Source organism: Vipera ursinii, assembly GCF_947247035.1.
Source record: "Vipera ursinii genome assembly, chromosome: 4".
NCBI classification, from domain to species: domain Eukaryota; kingdom Metazoa; phylum Chordata; class Lepidosauria; order Squamata; family Viperidae; genus Vipera; species Vipera ursinii.
In genome coordinates this window covers 95,944,112-95,965,896 of record NC_139514.1, presented here as the reverse complement: position 1 = coordinate 95,965,896, position 21,785 = coordinate 95,944,112, and the positions used below count along the sequence as shown (strand labels likewise).

Here is a 21,785-nt window from a genome sequence, read left to right as displayed (position 1 = left end):
TCCCATCCTTCGCCTCGCCCTGGCCCCGCCCTCGCCCTCTCCCTCTCCTATTGGTGGAGAAGTTCTGCCGCCTCCTGTGAGACACGCACGCGCGGAAGATCTCGCCCCTTTTCTCTGCCCCTCCCCTTCGAGGAACTAAGGAAGGAAGCGTGACCCGGAAGCTGGTCTGCGCGTGAATCTTCCAAGCCGGAAAGCTGAGGAACAGCTGCGGGCCAGATGCTGCCCTGCTTGCCAGTGACGCGGCCTTGCTAAACGAAAGGGAAATTGTTTGCTCTAAGTCAGGGATAGGCAACCTCGGCTCTTTTATGACTCATGGACTTCAACTCTCAGAATTCCTGAGCCAGCTGGCTCAGGAATTCTGGGAGTTGAAGTCCATGAGTCATAAAAGAGCCGAGGTTGCCTACCCCTGCTCTAAGTGAACTTGCAACAGCGTGCATTGTAGGAGAGTACACGGGAGAATAAGAATCGAGGGCAAGTTTTAATAGAAATCAGGGCCTTATTCCGTGACGAAGATGCACGGTAACGCCCGAGGTTATATCCTAAGTTACTTAACGCAGGCGATAGTAACTTGCGAAAAATGCATTAGCGAAAGGCGTAAAAAAAAGGATTATTTGCCGAGACGTTTTTATTCGAAGGCTTGCTGTGCATAAAAAAAAAATGAGCGAAAACATCAAAAGGAGCTCCGTTTCTGATAATAACTAATCAATTAACAATGTCGGGTTTTTGTGGTGTTTTTTTTTTTTTTTTGCAAACTTACAGAGGGCCTGCCTGGGGCGATGACGTTAAGGGTGAAACATTTTGTTTTAAATCTTTTGTTGTCGGATAGGGAAGGATTGTCCTTTCTTTCCTTTCCGCCAGTTTAATTGTGTCCCATTCTCGAGGCTGTGGGGACAAATCCCTGTAGTTTTCTTGGCAAGGTTTTTTTTTCCAGAAGTGCTTTGCCACTGTCTCTTTCCTAGGGCTGAGAGTGTGAGTGGCTCAAGGTCACCCGGCTGGCTTTATACTAACGTGGGATTAGAACTCACGATCTCCAGTTTGGTGCCTTAATCCGCAGGTAATATTTGTAGAAACGCGTCTCATGTTTAGTGCAATATGGCTGACTGAATTAATTCCAGTGCCTAGAGCTGTTCACAGACCACACATTGGTATTCATCCGATGCATTTAGCCCCAATTTAGCAGTGTGCAAACTAGCCGTAAAGGTTAGCAGGCTTATTCCATAGTCATTATTGCAACATCGCAGTGTAATTATGAAATTTGTTAAATTTTAGCTAGGATATTGAGTGAAGGACATTCTTGTAGGCTAAAAGATACTTAAGGACTTAATTCCTAAACCTGATGATTCAGAAGCAGATGCCACTAAATTGTGTGGAAAATTTATCTTGGCCTTGCAGAGCAACCCAGTTAAGAAACACAACCAGATCAGCTAATTATCCTTCATTATAAAGCTACATTGACAGAATCTTGCAAGTCCGGAAATTCAGTTCTGTCCCTTTTACAGCCCGAGAGCCTCCTGCCTCACTCACTATCTGCTTTTAAGATATTCTGCCACTTAACTATTCCCTTGGCAAAGACTCCCAAGGTTACTTCCACATGCTATTACAATTTATAGCTAAACAAATCCACATCCTTTACAACAGGGGTGTCAAACTCAATTTCATTGAGGGCCGCATCAGCATTGTGGTTGCCCTTAGGGGGCTGGGTGGGTGTGGCCTGGGTGGGTGTGTCCTACTGGGTGGGTGTGGCTAGAGTGCATATGGCCTACTGGGTGGGCGTGGCCAGCTCTACATTGTTCGCATCAAGGGTGCCTATGGGGGCGTGGGCAGGAGTGGGACAGATCTGAGGGTCTCTGGCAGAAGGAGGGTCTCTGGGCCAGGGCCAAGGCAGTGGGAGCCGTTCCCTCCCTGTTTCCAGGATGGCTTCACGGGCCGCATGAAACCACTTCGCGGGCCGGATCTGGCCCCCGGGCCTTGTGTTTGACATGTCTGCTTTACAATGTCTGCTGAGGAATTCTGGGAGTTGAAGTCCACAAGTCATAAAGGCCAAGTTTGAAGACCCCTGGTCTGCAGTGTGTTGATTTATCACTAGTTCAGGTTGATGTTGATCAGGAGAGATCCTGCCCTCAGTCCCTACTATGTAGGGTGCCACAAAATTCAATACACTCTGCTCCTAACAACCACATGAAGCCTTTTTTGCTGCAGTGCCTGCCTTTTGTAAGCATGTTGGCTTTGTAGAAGCTCTTGAAGATGTGGTCTTGTTATCTTACCTGGAGATCTAATGACATTGATGGAGAGCCTGCAAATTAACTGTATGTTAGGAAAGAAATGGTACTGTCTACAGATTGTGGATTTTATGTTTTTTTAATAGTTCTTATTGTTTTGATGGTGCTTATTTTTTGTTTTGTTTTATGGTTTGGGTGTTAATTTTGTAAGCTGCCACAAATGGCAGGTATTGAGATGGGCACTTATATAAATTTAATAAATTTCTAACATGCCTATCAAAGGTGACAAATAGAATACATGTACATTTTTCCATGAAATAATTTTGGCTTTTTATCTGAAAGAGAACAAATTCTTTAAAATGAAACAAGTTCCCTTAGGTTTTCCAGGTATTTTCCTTCATTTTCATCTCCCTTGTCAAATGACATAGTACAGTGTTTTTGAGGTTTTCTGCTCATGCCGCTCTTCCAAACCTATTTTTCTTATGCGGCCCGTCTGTCCAGGTTCTATTACCAAATACAGATATAGAATAGTAACTGGTCCATTATCTGGCATCAACAACATTTGCGATGCAATATACTGTTCTGTGGCTTCTTGGTAGATGCCCATTACATGTTTCATATACTACCCTCTTGAAATATCATAGAGCACATGAGCCATATCCCCTGGTTGAAAACTGCTGCTTTTTAAGATACAAAATCAGCCCTTTTTTCAAAATTTGCATGCTTTCAGCAGGGCTGCAACAGCCTACTTCAACGTCAAACTGAGGCACTTCATACTTGATAGAGATGCTTTGCATGTTTCTTTTATTTTTCCCTACACGACATTTTTATTGGAAGCCGCCTTGAGAAATGAAATAAATATCTTAAGTCCTACATAAATATAAAAGGATCTCCCTTGTTCAAGGCCCTCCAACTACAGAGCTTCCTGCATTTCCCTTTGCTATACCAATTGATCCATAGAGTTTGAGGGAGGTTAACAAAAAAAAATCAAAATCAAAACAAGAGCAAAAAACAAGTAGTCAAATTTTGTTCTGCCAAAGGAGTCTTCCATTTATTATTCCCTGACTCCAAGGAAACCTGACATACAAATTTGAATATATTAAAAGATATGATTCTTTAAGTCAGATACTTTATGCTAGCATTCTCAATCAAGGATGCTGCCTCATTTTTATAGCAGCAAAAACCAACATCCAGCCCTGGTATAACTACACAAATAATTTCACTAAAAGAGAATCCAAAGCTGCAATAATAACCATTTAGCAAATAATTAGATTGGCTGTTAAAAAGTCTGAAGAATATTGGTATGGCTTTTTTAAATTATTCTGTAAAGTGTTCTAGATTGAACATTAGTGTAAATGGAAATTTACAGGACCAAATTAAAAATTCAGGTTATTAACAAAAGATATTTTATTGGATTTTAATATTCACACATCAGTTTATACTCTTTAGAAATATTAGGAAAAAAATTTTAGGGTGATCTGTTGAAACATGCAAATTACATGGCAACAGGTGTGCTCTTCCAGAAAACATGCAGAGGTTATTAATAGGTAAATTGCTCACCTCAGACAACAAAACAGTAAACATGTTTCCACTGCAAATTTCAGAGATGCAGGTGGACTAATTTTAATTCATCTAACAAATTTACTCTTAATTAAAGCAAATAGTTCTAGCTATTAAAAAAATCCATTGTCCATTCTGCATAATATGTATCATTAAAATCTGCAGGGAACACAATTGGTAATACATCTTGTTTCTGTTTATGCAGACTTTTTCATCATATTATCCAGTCTCTTAATTTAGTTATATAGTGAATTAAGAGAGACACTATAGTTATGAAATGTCATTTTAAGTAGTTCATGAATATTACATTTATGTAACATGATTTACTCAAAAAACATAACCCAATCTGCATATTTAGAACTTATGAATATATTTATATTTACAGAATTTTATGCATTTATTTATAATGGGTAATAACTGAACATAGCTTATTTGTTATGAATTGTTTAGGTTGCAGAACTTAGGAGGCCACAGAATCTCAACAGCCAACACAACTAGAACCAAACAGAATCACAGGGGGAAAATGATGGATTTATGGCCATGGCTTCATATGAAACAAAAACATTCAAACTACAAGCAATACACTCAGTCAACCTTCAGAAGCATGATAGAAATAAGTTTTTTACTTTGAAAAAATAATCAATCCCATTCAGCAAACCTAGAAAACTTTTATTTACAACTATTCTTTCAGAAGAATTATTAAATCCTGCAAGGCAGCACTTATAACCAGTCATTAGAATTTAAAAGTCCCAATATAACAATATTTACAAATGCATACATTTATATTCAGTTTTAAGAATACGAAGTGAAAACAGATTGCAAAATTACAATACAAATATTTGAGGGGAAAAAATCTGTATCATTTCAATAAAGCTTACATTCTTTTCCAAAAATCATATTTAAATTAGGTTGATAGTTTCTGCATTAAGTATCTTCAATCAACTTTTACCACACTGTATATCTTGGTCACAAACCAAAAGCAAGCGAAAAATCCAATTGTTCCTACAAATAAACACAAAACTGCATCAATATTCATACACAGTCTTCTTATACTAACAGAGCAGGCCTAAAAAAATCTATAGTTTTACACATTAGATATCTATTTGAATGATTTCTTATAGTACATCATGATTACTTTTTCAGGAATTATTTATATTTAGGGCCACAGCATTAAATCAACAGTGCCAAAGACAGCCTGCTTGCCATATAGGAGCTGAGCTCTGCATCTCCTGAAGGAGGAAGTTCTGTGGAGCAAGACAGGTGTGGTGCAGACCATCTCTTATTAAAATTAAACCTCTCCCTAGATCTGGAGGAAGATCAGCTAAAGATAGCACAAGATTTTTGCTTTAGAAAAATTAACCATTTAGCTAGGAATCTGTATTAACGACTCTTTTTCTGTGTGGTGCTGATCAAACAATGCTTTCATTTCTCTGTAGAGATTAGAAAACTGAATATGTAACCTTAGCCTTCCATACATTCTTCTGCCTCAGCATGAAAATAATCCTTTTTCCACTTGTTTTTAGCTTGGTTCATTTAACAGAACAAAGAGGATAAAAGAGAAAATAGTAAAAAAGAAAAAAAGCTATCTATAGGCAGATTTCCATATTATTTATAGCCTGAAATATTAAATTGTATCTTGTTTTCTGACAGGAGCACCATACTCTCTTTAGTAAATATTCTTGTAACTTGGCAGCTTTATCACCAGGATCTGATTTATCTTAACTAAAGCAGCCTCTCTGCATTTTAGTTGTTAAAAGTTGGAAAGTGCAATGTACAGTTGTTATAACCACACCCCAAAGTGTCAACCTATCATGTTTCTTCAGAATTAAGATCTAAATTTACATGCTTGCATCCAATGTGTCCTTGATTACTGTATTAAAGTATCTGCATCCACTGAACTTGGGAAGAAACTGTTTTGATCATATATTCAAAAAAATGAAAGGAAATTCATGTTGCTGTTGCAAAATTTAGGAAAATTGTTAAAAACTTGACAAATAGAAGGGTGGAACAGCTGGCTTAGAGTCAGCTTAAATGCAAAAATCGTAAGATACAAAAATAGCATCATTTCATCCCTGGAAGCAAAACCCCTAATGAAATAAGATAACCTCTGCAGAGAAAATGAGATGTAGAAAAGATAAGTGGCAAAGAGATGATCCTGGCCTTTAAAATAATGGCGTATAAATATACGCCTAGCTTAGATCCTGATTTTTGGCTGATTTTAAGTCTACTATAATGCATATCACTGACCAGTTCTTGAAACAGAAAGCTATTATACAGTGAAACAACATTTGATAGCTTTTCATGGTTGAAAAAAATAACCAGTTGCTCTTGTAAACTACTGTATAAAGGATACACATAATCCTTTGAAATACAAGCTGCCAATATGCATTTATATGTATTTCAGGGTTCCTTTGCAGAATATGTAGAAATTCTCAAGTTCCTGCTTGATATAGCAAAAAATAATGAGTGGATTACTAATTTCAGAATAGTAGATTAAGGATAAGCACCATTCCCTTTTGTTCCTGAAAGGTTTGATATGTCATGTACGTTTAATGGTAGTTCGGGAGGTTTGGAAATTCACAATAGTTTACGCATTATAAATATTTCAGCAAAAACTAAATGATATTGCATGGATTTTTTTTTCATATTAGCTCAGCCAGTGATGTTGAACAGATTCATTTACTATGTCAAAGACACAGTTGTGGACCTAGCTGTGAATCGGATTTGTCACGTAGCTTCCAGCAACTTGCTTGCTGTGTCAGATCAATGACCCAGAATGCCATATGAGAAGCAAATGCCCCAAGCATGTGCTGTACTGCCGTGACAGCAGGGCACCATCAAAACCTTTCTTGAGGCTGACCATTTTAAACAGATGAGTAAGCAGCAATATAATCATTTGGATACAGCAATTAGGAGGTCCTTGGTTTGGCTTTTATATCAGCTTGACAGGAACTTAAATGCCTGTAGGACTGAATATCCTAGGATGTTTCATTTTAGCCTCATGAAATTTATGATGTGCTTTTTGACATACAACCTTTTTTCCTTGTAAACAATGCAGGTGGGTTGTGGGAGCAAAAATTCCAATATGTGAATTGGCATTTAATTCAATATAGTGAATTAGCAGAAGATTCACTCTGGCCAGGTGTCTTGTGGTACAAAAGTAAAGGGGCGTCCACAGGTGTACTCAAAAAAGGCAAGATGGCTACCCCATAATGTAATCATAACTCACCATATTTTTTATGTGCATCACCCATAGAAAACAGACAAAGTTTCAATCACACCACCTATTTTTTTTTAACTATGCCATACGGATACCCTTAACAAAGACTCAACATAAAATCTGAAAATTTCTAGATCACACATAGGGCTTTAAATTGCAATAAAAATGTATGATACTCTCTGTCTGACTTCATCACATCCTCAGTTTCAAATTAGTTATCAGTTTAGTGTTTCTGCAGGCATTTTGTATATCAAGCAATATTACCTGTAAAAAGGAAGAAGATCAGGACCATTATCATGGTGTAGCCAAAGTACAAAATGGTGCTTGCTGTACCCGTAATTTGAAGCTTAGAAAAGAAGTAATGCACTGCATATATTAGAAAATAAACAGCAGTAAAGCCACTTGTAAGAAAGGAGCGCCACTGCCAGTGGTAGTCCTACAAAGAAGAGGGAAAGAGGTGTAAAAGTTAGAAATGCTTCTAAAAATACGGAGCTTTCAGGTGCAGTTGTTAAATCTATTTCATACATCACATCCCATTTCACGTTTTGCTGGACACTCCTCTTTTTAGAACTTTTAAATTAAAAGGACACTAGCTGTAATTATCACGTTAAAAGACACACTCAGTTATAGCTAAATGTAGTGTTAAGGGGTGAACATTTTTAAATACTTATATAACAGTGAAGGAACGTTGATCAGTTAGAGCTTTTCCTGCCTATGAAAATGTAATCCATGACTGAGAATATATCCACTTCTATATAATACTTTGCAAATCTGTATTTGGGACTCTTGGTTTAATTGTCAAAAGAACAAAAACAAAATATATATTGGATGTTATTTATTAAACAGTTTCTGATTCTCTTTTTTTCTGTTCTTGTAAGACCATAAGAGTTATGGTTCGCACACAAATCTAAATCATAATATGGTTTGTTTCTGGTTTAATATGTAAATCCAGTAGTGTTTTAGTGTTATATGCAAACCAGGCCATGCTAAAATCTGATTTTGGATGTTTGAACAAAGCCAAAGCAGAACTTAAAACTATTCTTTTATAACTCAGGAATATAGTATTCAAGTTCAGTGATTAAGCATGTGTACTGCAGATACTTTCCCTAGCTGTTAAGAACAAACTTCTTGGTACTTGGGAAATACTTTTTTCTTCCCCCAATCTCATAAATACAACCTTTTCCCTACGGTAAGTCTTTAAATTCTCCCTCTAGGAGACAGTCAGTAGAAAATACATCCTCTTTTCTTATCTTGTTACTTTAATTAAACACAGCAAAACATACCTTGTGACAATCTATTTGGGAAGCTTACCTCTGCACATAAATGGAAATAGCAAAGTAGAATGGTAGCCTCAGAACATGTAATAACCAAAATAATGAACACCAGAAACAAGAAGCCAAACATGTAATACATCTGATGAGACCTAGAAAACAGAAGTTTAAATTAGGATTCATACTGTGGCAAGCTCTTGGCCTTTGAGATCTGAACTTCCTAATGAGTGTGACTCTGCTTTTGGCCTCTCCTGATGAGATAACTGGTGTTTCATCTAGGTCCGTGGTAACGAACCTATAGCACACGTGCCACAGGTGGCACACGGAGCCATCCCTGTGGGCATGCGTGCCATCGCCCCAGAGGGAGGTAGGGCCAGGCTGCTCCGCGCCCCCTCTCCATGTGTTCCTGAGCTCTTTCTCTCTTTCTCTCTGCACTGTCGGAGCAGCTGCAGGTGCTGGGCAGATCCAGGCTGGGTGGTGGAGGCAGCTGCAGCACGAGTCCAGGTAAGCCTCTGGAGCAATTCTGCAAACACACCCCACGGCCAATCCGGGCAGCAGAGGCCTTTTCGAAGCCTCTGGACCTCACATCCATGGCCACGGGGCGATTGTGCGGTGCGCCAGCGGCCCAATCCGGGCTCCAGAGGTGTGCAAAAGGCCTCTGCCTCACGGATCTAGGGCTGCACAGCGATTTCGCGCCCTCCCCACTGCCAATCCAGGCCACTGAGGAGCTGCAAAATCACCCCATGGCCATGGATGCGAGCTCCAGAGGCTTCAAAAAGGCCTCTGCCGCCTGGATCGGCTATGGGGAGAGGTGCGAAATCGCTGTGCAGCCCTAGATCCGTGGGGCAGAGACCTTTTCCAAGCAGCAGTGGTGGCAGGGTGATCCATGCGGGGGTGGGGGTGGGAAACAGCGGCAGGACGATCGGTGTGGGGGGGGAAAACTGGTGGCGGCAGGACGATCCATACGGGGGAAACGGCAGCGGCAGGACAATCTGTATAGGGGGAAACAGTGGCAGCAGCAGGACAATCTGCATGGGGGGGAGGAAACAGCAGTGGTGGCATGGCAATCCGTGTAGTGGCTCGGCCAGGGCTCGGGGGACTGATTGGGGCACCAATCTTCCCCTCCCATGGCAGGCTGCTACTCACTGCGCTGTGGGAGTCAAAGGCCGCCTGTAACCACCTCATCCCCAGTCAGAAGAAGCTGGCCACCTGTGCTATGGGGGTGGATGGGGGTTCTGCTCTCCCAAAAGGCCACCAACTCCTGGCTGGCAACCTGCCCGGTGGCCCCATCAGCACTGAAGCACCGCCTGCCTTGCCCAAAGCCAGCCCCAGCCGCCGCCTCAGCCCCTCTGCTGCGGAAGGTGAGCGCACCGCCAGGGCTGGGGCCGAGAAGAGGCAAAGATCCACGCCAGTTGCCAGTTTTTTGCCTCCACCCGGAGGCAAAGATCCGTCCCAATTGCTGGTTGTTTGTCTCCGGCCGGAGGCAAAAACCGCACCACGCCAAAACCGGACATTTGCTGCAACGCACATCCAGTTGGAGGCAAACAGCCACCTCGTGCGTTGCGGCAAATGTCCGATTCACCACGCCCACCCAGTGGGCCATGCCCATCCGGCACCCAACGATAAATGAAGTGTGGTTTGGGTTGCAGTTTGGGCACTCGGTCTCTAAAAGTTTTGCCATCACTGATCTAGGTGATCTGGTTATTGTTTAGTCTGTTATACTTTATAGCATGGGTGTCAAACTCACCGTGTCATGTGACATGTCACGATGTATCGTGACTTTTTTTGCATTGCCGGAGCTAGGGTGGGCACGTCCTCCGTATGGTGCTACCGGCCCATGGGCCATCAGTTTTGAGACCCTTGGTTTATAGCCTATAGTTTATAGCTATATTCGGCTCCTTAGCTGACTTGCCTTTGTTGTTTTTTGTACTACGGTATATTATCACCAAATTTGATTCTATGGAATGCTGTAATTCTTGTTTCTGGTGTCTTGTGTTTGCTTTCTCTCTCCTTTTTGGGCTATGCTGATTAAGTGATCTGTCAAAGTATAGTTTTCCTTTATCCTTTGTGGCTAGCAACCCACAAGCCTAACCATTATGGTATACAGGCCTTATAAAGAGTAACCACATCTTCTTGTGGTGAAGGTGCATACCTTCTTTCTGCTTGGAAGCTTTGTCGTTTTTCCAGTTTCCATTTGTATTTGGTATAAATTTGTATAAATTTTGTTTTATTCCATATTTCTTTTCATTTTCCTTAATCTTTCTTATACTCTTTGGGGTATACCTATGTGCCTATGTTTTCTTTTTCTTATGGGCGTGAAACAGTCCAGTATCTACTTTGGATCAACAAGTTCTGTTTGTCAAACTGGTTCACTATTTCCCTGTATGTTCAAAGTTAATGACATCCATTATTATTTTTAAACTGATTAGAACATCATTACATCATGATATTATGCAACGGAGGGGTGGGGACTGATATTAGTTATAGCAGGACTTTGTGGGCCATATCACGATGTATCATGATTTGTTTTGCCCTTGCAGGGCTGGGGTGAGTATGGCCTATATCCAGCCAGTGGGCCACATGTTTGACAAGCCTGAGTTATAGCCTTGTAAATGTATATTTTATGGACACCTGCTGTTGTGTGAAAACATTTTAACAGGTTGTTCCTGATTATATAAGCAGTCTGTGAAACTCACTTGCAATTTAATCTCCTTGGTCTAGGGATTTTGACTGGAAGAATCTTCCCCATGATCATTGTCTCTAACTATTTCATGGTTAAACTGGATTAGAAGCTGGGGATCATGAGTTCTAATCTTACTCTAGGCACAAAGCCAGCTGGGCGACTTTAGGCCAAACACTCTCTTTTAGCCCTAGGAATCAGGCAGTGACAAACCATTTCAAAAAAAAAAAACCCTTGTCCAGGCAGCTACTGAACAAAGACTCAAACACATAAATTTATTTCTTTTTCTGAAAAGGGAGAACATCATCCTGCAGAGACCATAAAACCTTAGTATAATTTTTTCTATACTGTTTTAATAAAGTAATCTATATTGTTTTGGGGAGTGTGTCTAGTTAAATATATCAATATTCAGCAAATGTTGATAGCACTTGGTCCTGTGATGGTGGTTCTGACTAAGACTATAGCTGATGGGCAATAAGTAAAAACAGTTTATATTAATTCTTACAATGTCACCATATTTAAAGTGCTACAAATACAAGGAACAAACATCATTTATCTGGCTTTAGGAAGATCATCTGCAGCTGCTCTAATTAGCTGCATCCATTAAAATGACATTGATTGTAAATTAAGTCAAAGTTGTCCTTGAATTTTAACATCCACTAATATAAAGACACTCAGATTTATATCACATCAGAACATTCAAACCACTGAGAACCAGGGGTATTGTAACACTCAGGGTCTGCAACCAATTCTTTTATATGACTCAGTCCTTCAAGCCTATCACTATATAGCAAACATATCTGTATGAGTAACATGTTGACAACAGTTTTCTTTGCCCATCAGAAAACTGTTCTGAGGGCATGACAATAGGACAGAAAAATGCAAGAGATAATTGCAAACATAAACAAACAAAAACATAGCTGTACATTACAATGTATTCAAAACTCACCATATGCTATTAAGAATGAAAAAAAGCTGTATGAAGATGCAGCCAAAGGGCAGAATGCCTCCCATAACAATTCCAGGGAGTGGTTTTGTATAAAATGATTGTTCTGGAATCTGGCGAGGAATCTGATTCGTACGGACTGGATGTTCTATGGCCTTTAGAGGTATTTAAAAAAAAAAGGGGGGAAGGAATTGGTTCACAGTAATTTTTGCTGTATTTCACACAATCTAAAGCAATGTTTCTCAGCCTCAACAGCTTGAAGATGTGTGAGGACTTCAAGTCCCAGAAATCCCCAGCCAGTATGCTGGCTGGGGAATTCTGGAAGTTGAAGTCCATACGTTTTCAAGTCTCCAAGTTGAGAAAATTGATCTAAAGCAACCATCTGTTTAAAGCTATTTACAACTGTATGCAAAGTACAATAGAAAGTATATTGAAACCAGAATTCCAATACAATTCATGTAATAAAATCTCATGTTCAAAATAGTCTTGTCAACTGAAATCAAAGTGTGTGTCACAGAAAGCGGAAATCTGATCATGCTTTATATTTATTATTTATTTTATTATTATTTTTTTACGCCACCAATCTCACTGATGCCGTGGCACTGGATGACAACAGATAAATACAAAAACCGGGACGATGGGTGGTCTGGGTGTGGGGATCTTCTCTACCCTGTCAGCCACCCCCAACATAGCACAATCCTGTCAGGGTCCAGGCCATGCAGCAGAACCAAGTTTTCAGGCTCCTCTAGAAGGACAGGAGTATGGGGATGGACCTCACCTCCAGTGGGAGAATATTCCAGAGGGCGAAGCACATAGCTCTTTTCCTGGGTCCTGCCAGCCCAAATTCTTTGCCAGACAGGATCCAGAGTAGGCCTCTTCAGCTAGACCCATATATTCAGTTAAGGCATTTTGTTTAGAGACAGCATGTTCTTGAGAGATGAGGCTCACCACTTATTTTGCAAACAAAGATACAAAATGTATTCAGGTAAAACCACTTACATTCTTTGTAAACCCAAAGTAGGCCCCAACGAAAGTCAGTGGTACTGATATGCAAAACCAAAGTGCCAGAACAGCAACCAAAGTGCCAAATGGAATGGCGGCTGAGGACCCTTCTCCCCAAAGAATGAGATTCATGAAGAAGAAATCTGCAAACACAATGCTAAAAGAGAGAAGATTTTAAAATGGATGAAGTTCTGTGCTACTGAAATCATACTACAGTTTGCCTAATCATGTAATGTTAAGCAACATTAACAGGCAGATCAGATCAGGCAAATAGGTCAAGAAAGTCTACTTCTCTTAATGGAATAGAACTAAACTCCAGTAGGAGTTGACATTTCAGCTAAATAGCTTCAAACGTCTGTCTGTCATTTCTGCACTTCAGGGGACAACTGCTTGATGTGATTAAGCCAAAAGATGGAATACAGGAGCTGTATAGAGTATGACAACACATAAGACCAACTATCCTGAGATCTGAAAAGCAGCCTAAGGAGTAAAACCAAGGGCCAGTGAGGAGCAGGACTGTCTTATAAAGTATTTCTCCAGGTTGATATTGTCAATCAACTTTTCCCTGGTATAAACAACTCTGATGTATTATGATATGGAGATAGCTTGATTATGCTACTGAGGACTTACACGTTTAAGGTGGGCTTATTTTGTGTATAATTTAACATTAATCATAGGAATTTGCTTACCCAGGGCAAAGGAAAGCTGTTAGGAGAACGTTTGTCTTCCATTTCTCTCCCCCAAAAGCTATACAAAAATTAAGCCAACAAGGAATACACCAGTTAAATATGGAATGATGAGGTATACTCAAGTACATCTGAATATGTTAGACAAAATGTGAATTATTAATTATACTTTAAGGAAAGAACCTTTCTTATCTATTCTCCAACCTTAGCAATTCAAAAGGCTAATTTAATTGCCATAGAAAATTACTGACAATATATTTTAAAGTCCAGCTTATAAAATAGCAAGAGAGAAAAAGAAAACACTATCAACATTACAGTATTAAATTTTTCTACTTAAACTTTATTTCACTATTAAACTATTAGCTGATTAACCATCACAACTGCTGTTTGTACTTATTTATTTTCAGATTTTTTGTTGTTTTATAATTTTAGAATTGTAAGCCACTCAAAGTCACTTGGTTGAGTTGGGCAGCTATAGAAATTGAATGAATGAATGAATGGTTTAAATGGCTCTTAATTTTTTTATTTCTGGATGGTGAAGTTCAGTCTCAATGGCTTACAAACACATATGGACACAATGTATTCTCTCCACAGCCTATTTAATAAAATAAAAATAATCCCTAATCAAGAACCTCAGCAAAGTGTCATAAAGTATAAAGTGAATAAGGTATTACTCTTCCTTTCAAATGACACCATACTAAAGAAAACAACAAAACAATGTAAGCATCACATGTCAAACATAGTGCAACTTCAAAAGCCATCAACAACTTCATTTTTGTACCTAATAGTTGTCATTTTCCACAGCTTTCCCTTCCTTTCAAATACATCAAAATGAGAACCATGGACGGAGAATTTCTACAAAAACCCCAGCCAACTTGAAAGTTTGCTAGCACAAGAACGATGTAAGCTGGCATGCAGCCTTCAGTCTTAAACATTTCTCCATCTTGCCAGAAGGCAAACAATATTAGAGAAGAAAATGCTGCTGTGATGATAATTTACACTAATGAATTTAAGTGCTGTCAGATTAAATAAAGTTTAAAACTTACATTTGTAGAACCTGGCAGCAACATAACCTGCTGGAGTTCCAAGAAGCACCCACAACACCACGGCACAAGTCATTAATGCTCCTCGATTTGCAGGGGATAAAAATCCCAGGCAAGCAAAGACTGTTAAAAGTAGACATACATTTGAAAGGTAATTAAAATGGGAATACCCAGTTTCCTGAACCACACCTACTGGGCAGAATGGCTACACGTAATGGAACCATTTGTGAAGCAGTATTTTTCCAGATCTACAGCTAAAACCCTCCCAGAAAGATAATCAGTCCATAAAACAGTGTTTTTTAACCCTGGCAATTACCTGGCACAGCAATTGCTGAGAATTCTGAGAATTGGAGTCCATAAATTTTAAAGATGTCCATGTTAAGAAACATTCCCTCATGTGACTACAACTTAAGAATACATATAAAAAAGTGGGGGAGGCAGGAGATGGAAAGGACAAAAAGGCGAGATGGGCAGCAAACAAGTCAAATAATTAAAAAGTTATAGGGTTTTGTTATATTCTCGTAATTACCTGAATTGTATAAAATTCAGGAATAAGAGACAAAAGGAGCCGGTTTCTAGATATTAGCAAACATCTGGAAGCTTCTACAATTCCCACCACCACCACCCGCCTCGGCCTTCTGCACAAGACCAGATCTTTTGGGGCACAAGGACTGTTACTATTAATCCTTAACACCAAAAGTGTTTGCTAGCTTTGCAAATTGGTTGTTAACAAGTATTTGGGGAAAAAGATGGTGATTTTTTAATAGTTCTAAATGTAGTTGTTTCTAAACTTGGTGGAGGAGCAATAGCAGAAAAAGGGGAAAGAAGAGCTTAAGAACAGAGAGCATTCTTGAAATCCTGCTTAAAGAATTCAGACTTTGAAAATGAACCTGTATTTTAACAGTATTTGTATTGCACTTACATAATGTAACAAATGTCATAATTAAAATCTGAGTTCCAGAACCCAGAAACACAGAAAGCAGCATTCCTTTTCTTGGGGGTCTAAATATGTCACCATGAACCAATTTCCAGCCAAATTCCTCCTGTGCATCTTCCTGAAAAGGAAATAATCAGTATAGCATATTATATTGATATAGCTTATTCACATAATTATAGGTTTCCCAACTTTATCACTTATTATACTCTATCTTTTTTAGATTGCAATATTTTATTTATTCAGTTTCAATAATATTTCAATGTATTCAATGAGTGCTATAAATAAAATCATCTTAATAATTTCACTACATCTTCCGGAATGATGGGAAATACAAGCTTCTCCAAGCATTCAAAAGAATGCATCAGAAACCTGTCATATATGAATCTCAGAATTCTTTTCCATTAACGCAAAATAAAAGTTTTCAACTTGTCCTATAGGCAAGAATGTGAGATTCTACAGTAAATACTTCAATGCAATTGTTGATGTAAATTTGGACTATAAAAGTAATAAAATAAATCAAAAAGTTAGGAGAGCCTTACCAAAGACTTTTTTTTAAAACGGTGGAAGAAATAGGAATGCAAGATGTATGGAGAGAATTAAAATCTGAGAAAAAACAGTATACCTTCTATTCTAATAGGCACAAATCATGGTTGAGAATCGACATGATATGGATGTCATCAGAGCTACAAGAAAATATACAGGAAAAAGAACTGGAGCCAAATACCTGGGCAGACCATACCCCAATAAAAGTTGAGTGGAAAGGACAGATAAGAAAACCAAGATGGATATTAAAGCAGTCAATATTAAAGACAAGGAGTTTATACAAAGAATGGAGAAAGAAATGGACCTCTTTTTTAAAGGGAATAAAAATGGAGAAACGTCCTTACAGAATGTATGGGACACTGCCAAAGCCTACTTTAGAGGATTAGCCATCTCTTATATAGGAAGGATAAACAAGGAGAAAAAGCAAAAACAAAAAACAAAAGGGGTTGGAAGAAGAATATAAAAGATTAGAACTAGAATTACAGAGAGTACCACAAAAATCAAATCTTAAAATTCAAATGGAATTAGTAAAACATAAATTAGAGAAAGAGGATTTGGAACAAAAAATCAAAGCAGCAAAACAGATTTTTTTTGAAAATGCAAATAAATCAGGAAGATGGCTTGCATACGGACTTAAAAAAGAGAAAGAAAGAAAAGAAGCTGATACAAAGATTGAGATGAGACTGGTACTATTCAATACCAAAATGAAGCTAAGAATACCAAAATGAAGCTAATAAAAAAATAAAAAAAATAAAAAAGGAATTCTATGAAAAATTATATAGCTGAGAGAAAATATCAGAAGAAACAATAAAACAATACCTGGAAAAAATTAAATTGCCAAAAGTTGTCTGAAGAAGTGAAGACCATGGTGAATGAAAGAATAATAATGATGGAGCTAACAGAAGCAATTATGAGACAAAAAATAACAAAACACCTGGGCCAGATGGCCTACCGGCAGAATTTTATAAACACTTACAAGACACATTAGGTCCATCTATGCTCGAAGTCTATAGTGAAGCACTGTCAGAAGAAAGATACCTAAAACATGGACGGAAGCGAATATAACATTGATACCCAAAGAAGATTCTGATTTATTAGAAATAAAAAACTATAGGCCAATATCACTGTTAAATGTAGATTATAAAATCTACGCTTCAATAACAGCAGAGAGACTGAAAAGGTTCTTAAATGATTGTATACACGTAGATCAGAATGGATTTTTACCTAAGGCAAATTAAAAATAATATGCGGATGATCTTGAATACATTGGAATATTATGAGATGCATCCTTGAAAGCAAATGGCACTGATCTTCCTTGATGCACAGAAATGCATTTGACAATGTGAATTGGCAGTTTATGTTCTTACAGTTAAAGCATATGGACTTTGGAGAGAAATTTATAAATACGATTAAGGCAACATACCATAAACAAACAGCAAAGGTGATTATAAATGGGGACTTAACAGAAAACTTTAATATATCTAAGGGTACAAGGCAAGGTTGTCCTCTAATGCCATTGTTATTTATATTAACTCTAGAAGTGTTAAATAGAAATATTAGACAAGACAATGGAATAAAAGGTATGAAAATAAAGAGAGGAGTATGAATTACAGGTATTTGCTGATGACTTAAGTGTTCATTCTAGAAGAACCACAAGAAACAGGACCTAAACTAATTGAGAAAATAGAAGAATATGGTGCAGTTGCAAGACTGAAAATAAACAAAGAGAAAACTAAAATATTAGTTAAAAAGTTTACAAACAGAAAAGAGAATTTGATAAGATGATTTTTTAATTTTAATTTAATTTTTTTTAATTTTAATTCCATTTATATCCCGCCCTTCTCCGAAGACTCAGGGCGGCTTACAAGCTTAGCAGTAGCCTTCATTCTATGTATATGCCTGCTTATTAGGGCTTTCATACACCCCCCAAGTGGCATTATTACAAAGTCAGCTTAATTGCCCCCAACAATCTGGGTCCTCATTTTACCTACCTCTGAAGGATGGAAGGCTGAATCAACCTTGAGCCTGGTGGGATGCGAACCTGCACTAATTGCAGGCAGCTGGTGTTACTTAAGGAGGCATTAGCCCACTGCTCCACCAAGGCTCTATGATGAATATGCAGATTGTAAAGAAAGTTAAATATCTAGATTCTAGGAGTTCAATTAACAGCAAGATGTGTAACTATCAAAGAAGATGGCTATGATAAAAATAGTTGAAATATCTTTGTCAGTTATGATTTTCTCAATATTATTTACATTTATATACCTAAGTTTTATTCATACCAGCCATCCTCTTATTTTCATATTTCCCTTATAAAAAAGAACACTATTTTAATTTTAAATCATATCTTTCATTATAAAAGTCTAATTATATCTAAGGGTCATCTGTTCTTTTAATCATATTCAAACAAATATTTAAACATGTAATGTTCCCTCTATAGGTCAAATCTTCTGTTTTATTTTCTTTCTTTGCTAAGTAGCTTTCCAAGCAAGGCAATTAAATCGCCCAGGAATTTTCTTTCCATTTTTGTAAAAGTTACTTGGCATGAAGAAAACAATTTACGGTAGGTATAGTATTTGGGGGGGGGGATTCCACCCATTTATATTTTTAAGCAACTCCCACTTTCCTTCTCCCTCAATTTTTCTTTTCATTTTTTGTCTCCCAAATTGTGACATTTCTCTTAACAGCTCTATATTCCATTTTTAAAAATCTTCTTCCTTATCATCAGGTATGTTTTGCAGACCTAAGGGGTAAAGCATCTTTTCCATTTTCATTGTTATGGCTAAGTCTTGCAGTATGTTATATATATATATATATATATATATATATATATATATATATATATATATATATATATATATATATATATATATATATATATATATATATATATATATATGGTAGTTTATATTTCCCTTCTTTTATCTCTTCTGTCTCTAGGTCCATTTCCTCTGGTTCATCTTCTGATTTCCGATTTGTTCATACTTTGTAGTCATTGTCTGAGAATTTTCTAGTTGTAGATTTAGTTTGGAGATTTGCTCATTTATATTATCTAAATTATTTTTAGTCTCATTATGGTTTCTTTTTGTGTCCTCTTTGTGTGCGACAATTGTTTGGTGAATTAATTGTAGCATTGAGTATATTTCCTTCTGAAAAATGTTTGTTTTTTCTTGAGGCATCACCAATCTTAATAAGAGTAGAACAAAGTTTCATCTAGTTTTCTGGTCTTTATGTGTAGCATTTATAATCCAATAGGTTCCAGAATATGGGTCCAGTCCTAAAAGCAATATTTTGTAGTGATCCTTTGTCTCAGGAGTCCAAGAATTGCCGGTCATGCAAAATTGTAATCCACAATGTTCAAAGTGTTCAAAACGTTCAACCACCCTGAAAACAGCTCAAAAGTCTCTCCCAGCCAGACGTAGTCAAAAGCCAATTTTTTTTTCTCTCCCAGTAGATCTTGAGATTAAAAGTCCAAGCTCGGTAGGTGTTTATAATCCAAGAAGGTCAGAGTGATAAGCAGTGGTAGGATTGAAATAACTGAACAATCGGTTCTCATATCTGATGCAGGCCTGGGCCTCCGATGCCTAGAATGGACTTCCGGAAGTGGCATCATGCACTTCTGGTGGGCTGCTCTAGGCCTGGGAGGCCTCCTCCAGCCCTCTGATGCCTAGAACGGACTTCCGGAAGTGGCATCATGCACTTCCGGTGGGCTGTTCTAGACCTGGGAGGCCTCCTCCAGGCCTCCAATGCCTAGAACGGACTTCCAGAAGTGGCATCATGCACTTCCGGTGGGCTGTTCTAGGCCTGGGAGGATTCCTCCAGGCCTCCAAGGGCTAGACTGGACTTCTGGAAGCCAGCCAATTCTCCGAATTCAGGTAAATTTAGATACCGGTTCTCCCGAACCAATGCGAATCGGCTGAATCTCACCACTGGTGATAAGTATGCCAAAATATTTTCCTTTATTGCCAGCTGTTCTCCATTAAGCTAGGAGTCACCAAGCTCAAATCCACCACTAGATGTCATTCAAAATCCATTTTCCACTCTTAAGGCAAAGGAGTGATTTCTTATATTTCACCTCAATGGGTTTTTTTTCCAAAGAGAAAATCTTAACAATTATCTCAGTTCTCAAATTTATCAAAGCTGTAGCTTTATGTTACTTCCACTTCAGTATTATGTATTTCTGTCCCCCATAAAAGAAATTAAAAAAACGCTTCCATTCACTTTCAAAGGTTTTAGCTTCTTGGGAGCCTTTCCCAGGAAATTCAGTTGTAAAATGGTAAAGAAAGGATCAAAGTTCTCACCCAGTTCCAAATATTCTGTTTACGATGCTAATTAGTGCTTTTCTTCTTCGGTTGTCAGCAGCTAATGGCTGGCCACAGGAATGTAGCCAGTCTTTCCCCTGCTAGTTTTCAGGGCTTTCCTCAGATCGAACAGAAAGACCGCTGTCTCTCCGTGATCGAGGCACCCCTCCTTCATCGCCTCTTCGGGCAACTTTAGGCCTTTTTAGGGCCCCCAGCAGGGTGAAATCGGGAGCGGAAGGCAGAGCCCTGCCTTCCTGCATCTGTCTCGCTGCAACAAAAAACCGGAAGTCCCTCAGATATTATTTAATAAGCATGGCAACAAAGGAGAATGTTCTTCAAATGACCAATTTCACTTTTAAAAAATATATCTATGACAAAAAGTAACCAAAATATATAGAGAAGAAAGTATTGCCAACTGACACACCCTGCAGTGCTTTTTCACAGCTGAAGGGTATGTGTGCAACAAATAAAACTATATTCTCTATTAACTTCAGCTATTAATAAGTATATGTATGTCCATGGAAACTGAATCACACCCATGGAAGAATCTGTATTACTATTTTTCTTTAGTAATTAAATATTACACAAAATTCTGTTACTAAAATTTATTGTGAAACAAGTGCATTTATGCAATTTGAGAAGAGCTAATATACAATCAATGTATTTGCCTCTATACAACTGAGCTGAACTGAAATAAAGTTAATTGGACATAGTCCAAATAACAATGTGATTGCAAATATATTTATATAAAACAGTCTCACCGAGGAAAAAGCATTCATATTATGTTAGAACTATCAATTAAAAAGTTTTAAACACATAACATGAAATTGTATATCATCTAGTCTATCAGGGTGGTTAACCCTAAAACCTCTTTTTTGCAGCTTTCAGAAAGTACATCACTAAATTTCAACAATTTCAACAGAAACAGTAAAGCAATTGCCTAGTGGTTGGGATAGAAAAACAAAAATCTTTTGTTTAAGCCTTATACACCAAAGCAGATACCCATATCTGAATAAACCTAATTTGATTTAATACTACATTTTGTAATCCCTGTAAGAAAATGTGGCTACATCCACTTGGATTACTTTGTCCTTCAGCTATCAAAATAAATTAAATATAAAATGTGAGACCTTGGTACTTGGGAGGGAGGGAGGGAGGGAGGGAGGGAGGAAGGAAGGAAGGAAGGAAGGAAGGAAGGAAGGAAGGAAGGAAGGAAGGAAGGAAGGAAGGAAATTTTCCAGAACAATCGTATACTCACTGTAGAATCCATTTGGTTATATCTTGCAATGTCCTTATGCAGAGTTCTTAGCATAATCATAGCTACCATTCCAGAGAGGAAAAGGACAATCACCAGTGAATTCATTATACTACAAAACA

At 38.2% G+C, this 21,785-nt stretch overlaps 1 protein-coding gene across 1 annotated transcript in view; it reads right to left on the bottom strand.

The window, feature by feature from the left end:
- Positions 1 to 4,427: 4,427 nt before the first annotated feature.
- Positions 4,428 to 21,785, bottom strand: part of TM9SF2 (transmembrane 9 superfamily member 2) — a 33,433-nt gene continuing 16,075 nt past the window's right edge. Inside the window, exons 9-17 of the mRNA XM_083361922.1 lie at positions 21,667 to 21,775; positions 15,550 to 15,682; positions 14,631 to 14,750; positions 13,588 to 13,645; positions 12,896 to 13,055; positions 11,900 to 12,051; positions 8,311 to 8,422; positions 7,264 to 7,435; positions 4,428 to 4,781 (exon numbers count right to left, since the gene is read on the bottom strand). Of these exons, the coding sequence (XP_083218048.1) occupies positions 4,714 to 4,781; positions 7,264 to 7,435; positions 8,311 to 8,422; positions 11,900 to 12,051; positions 12,896 to 13,055; positions 13,588 to 13,645; positions 14,631 to 14,750; positions 15,550 to 15,682; positions 21,667 to 21,775 (1,084 nt within the window). The 3' untranslated portion in view covers positions 4,428 to 4,713. The remainder of the gene's footprint in view (positions 4,782 to 7,263; positions 7,436 to 8,310; positions 8,423 to 11,899; positions 12,052 to 12,895; positions 13,056 to 13,587; positions 13,646 to 14,630; positions 14,751 to 15,549; positions 15,683 to 21,666; positions 21,776 to 21,785) is intronic.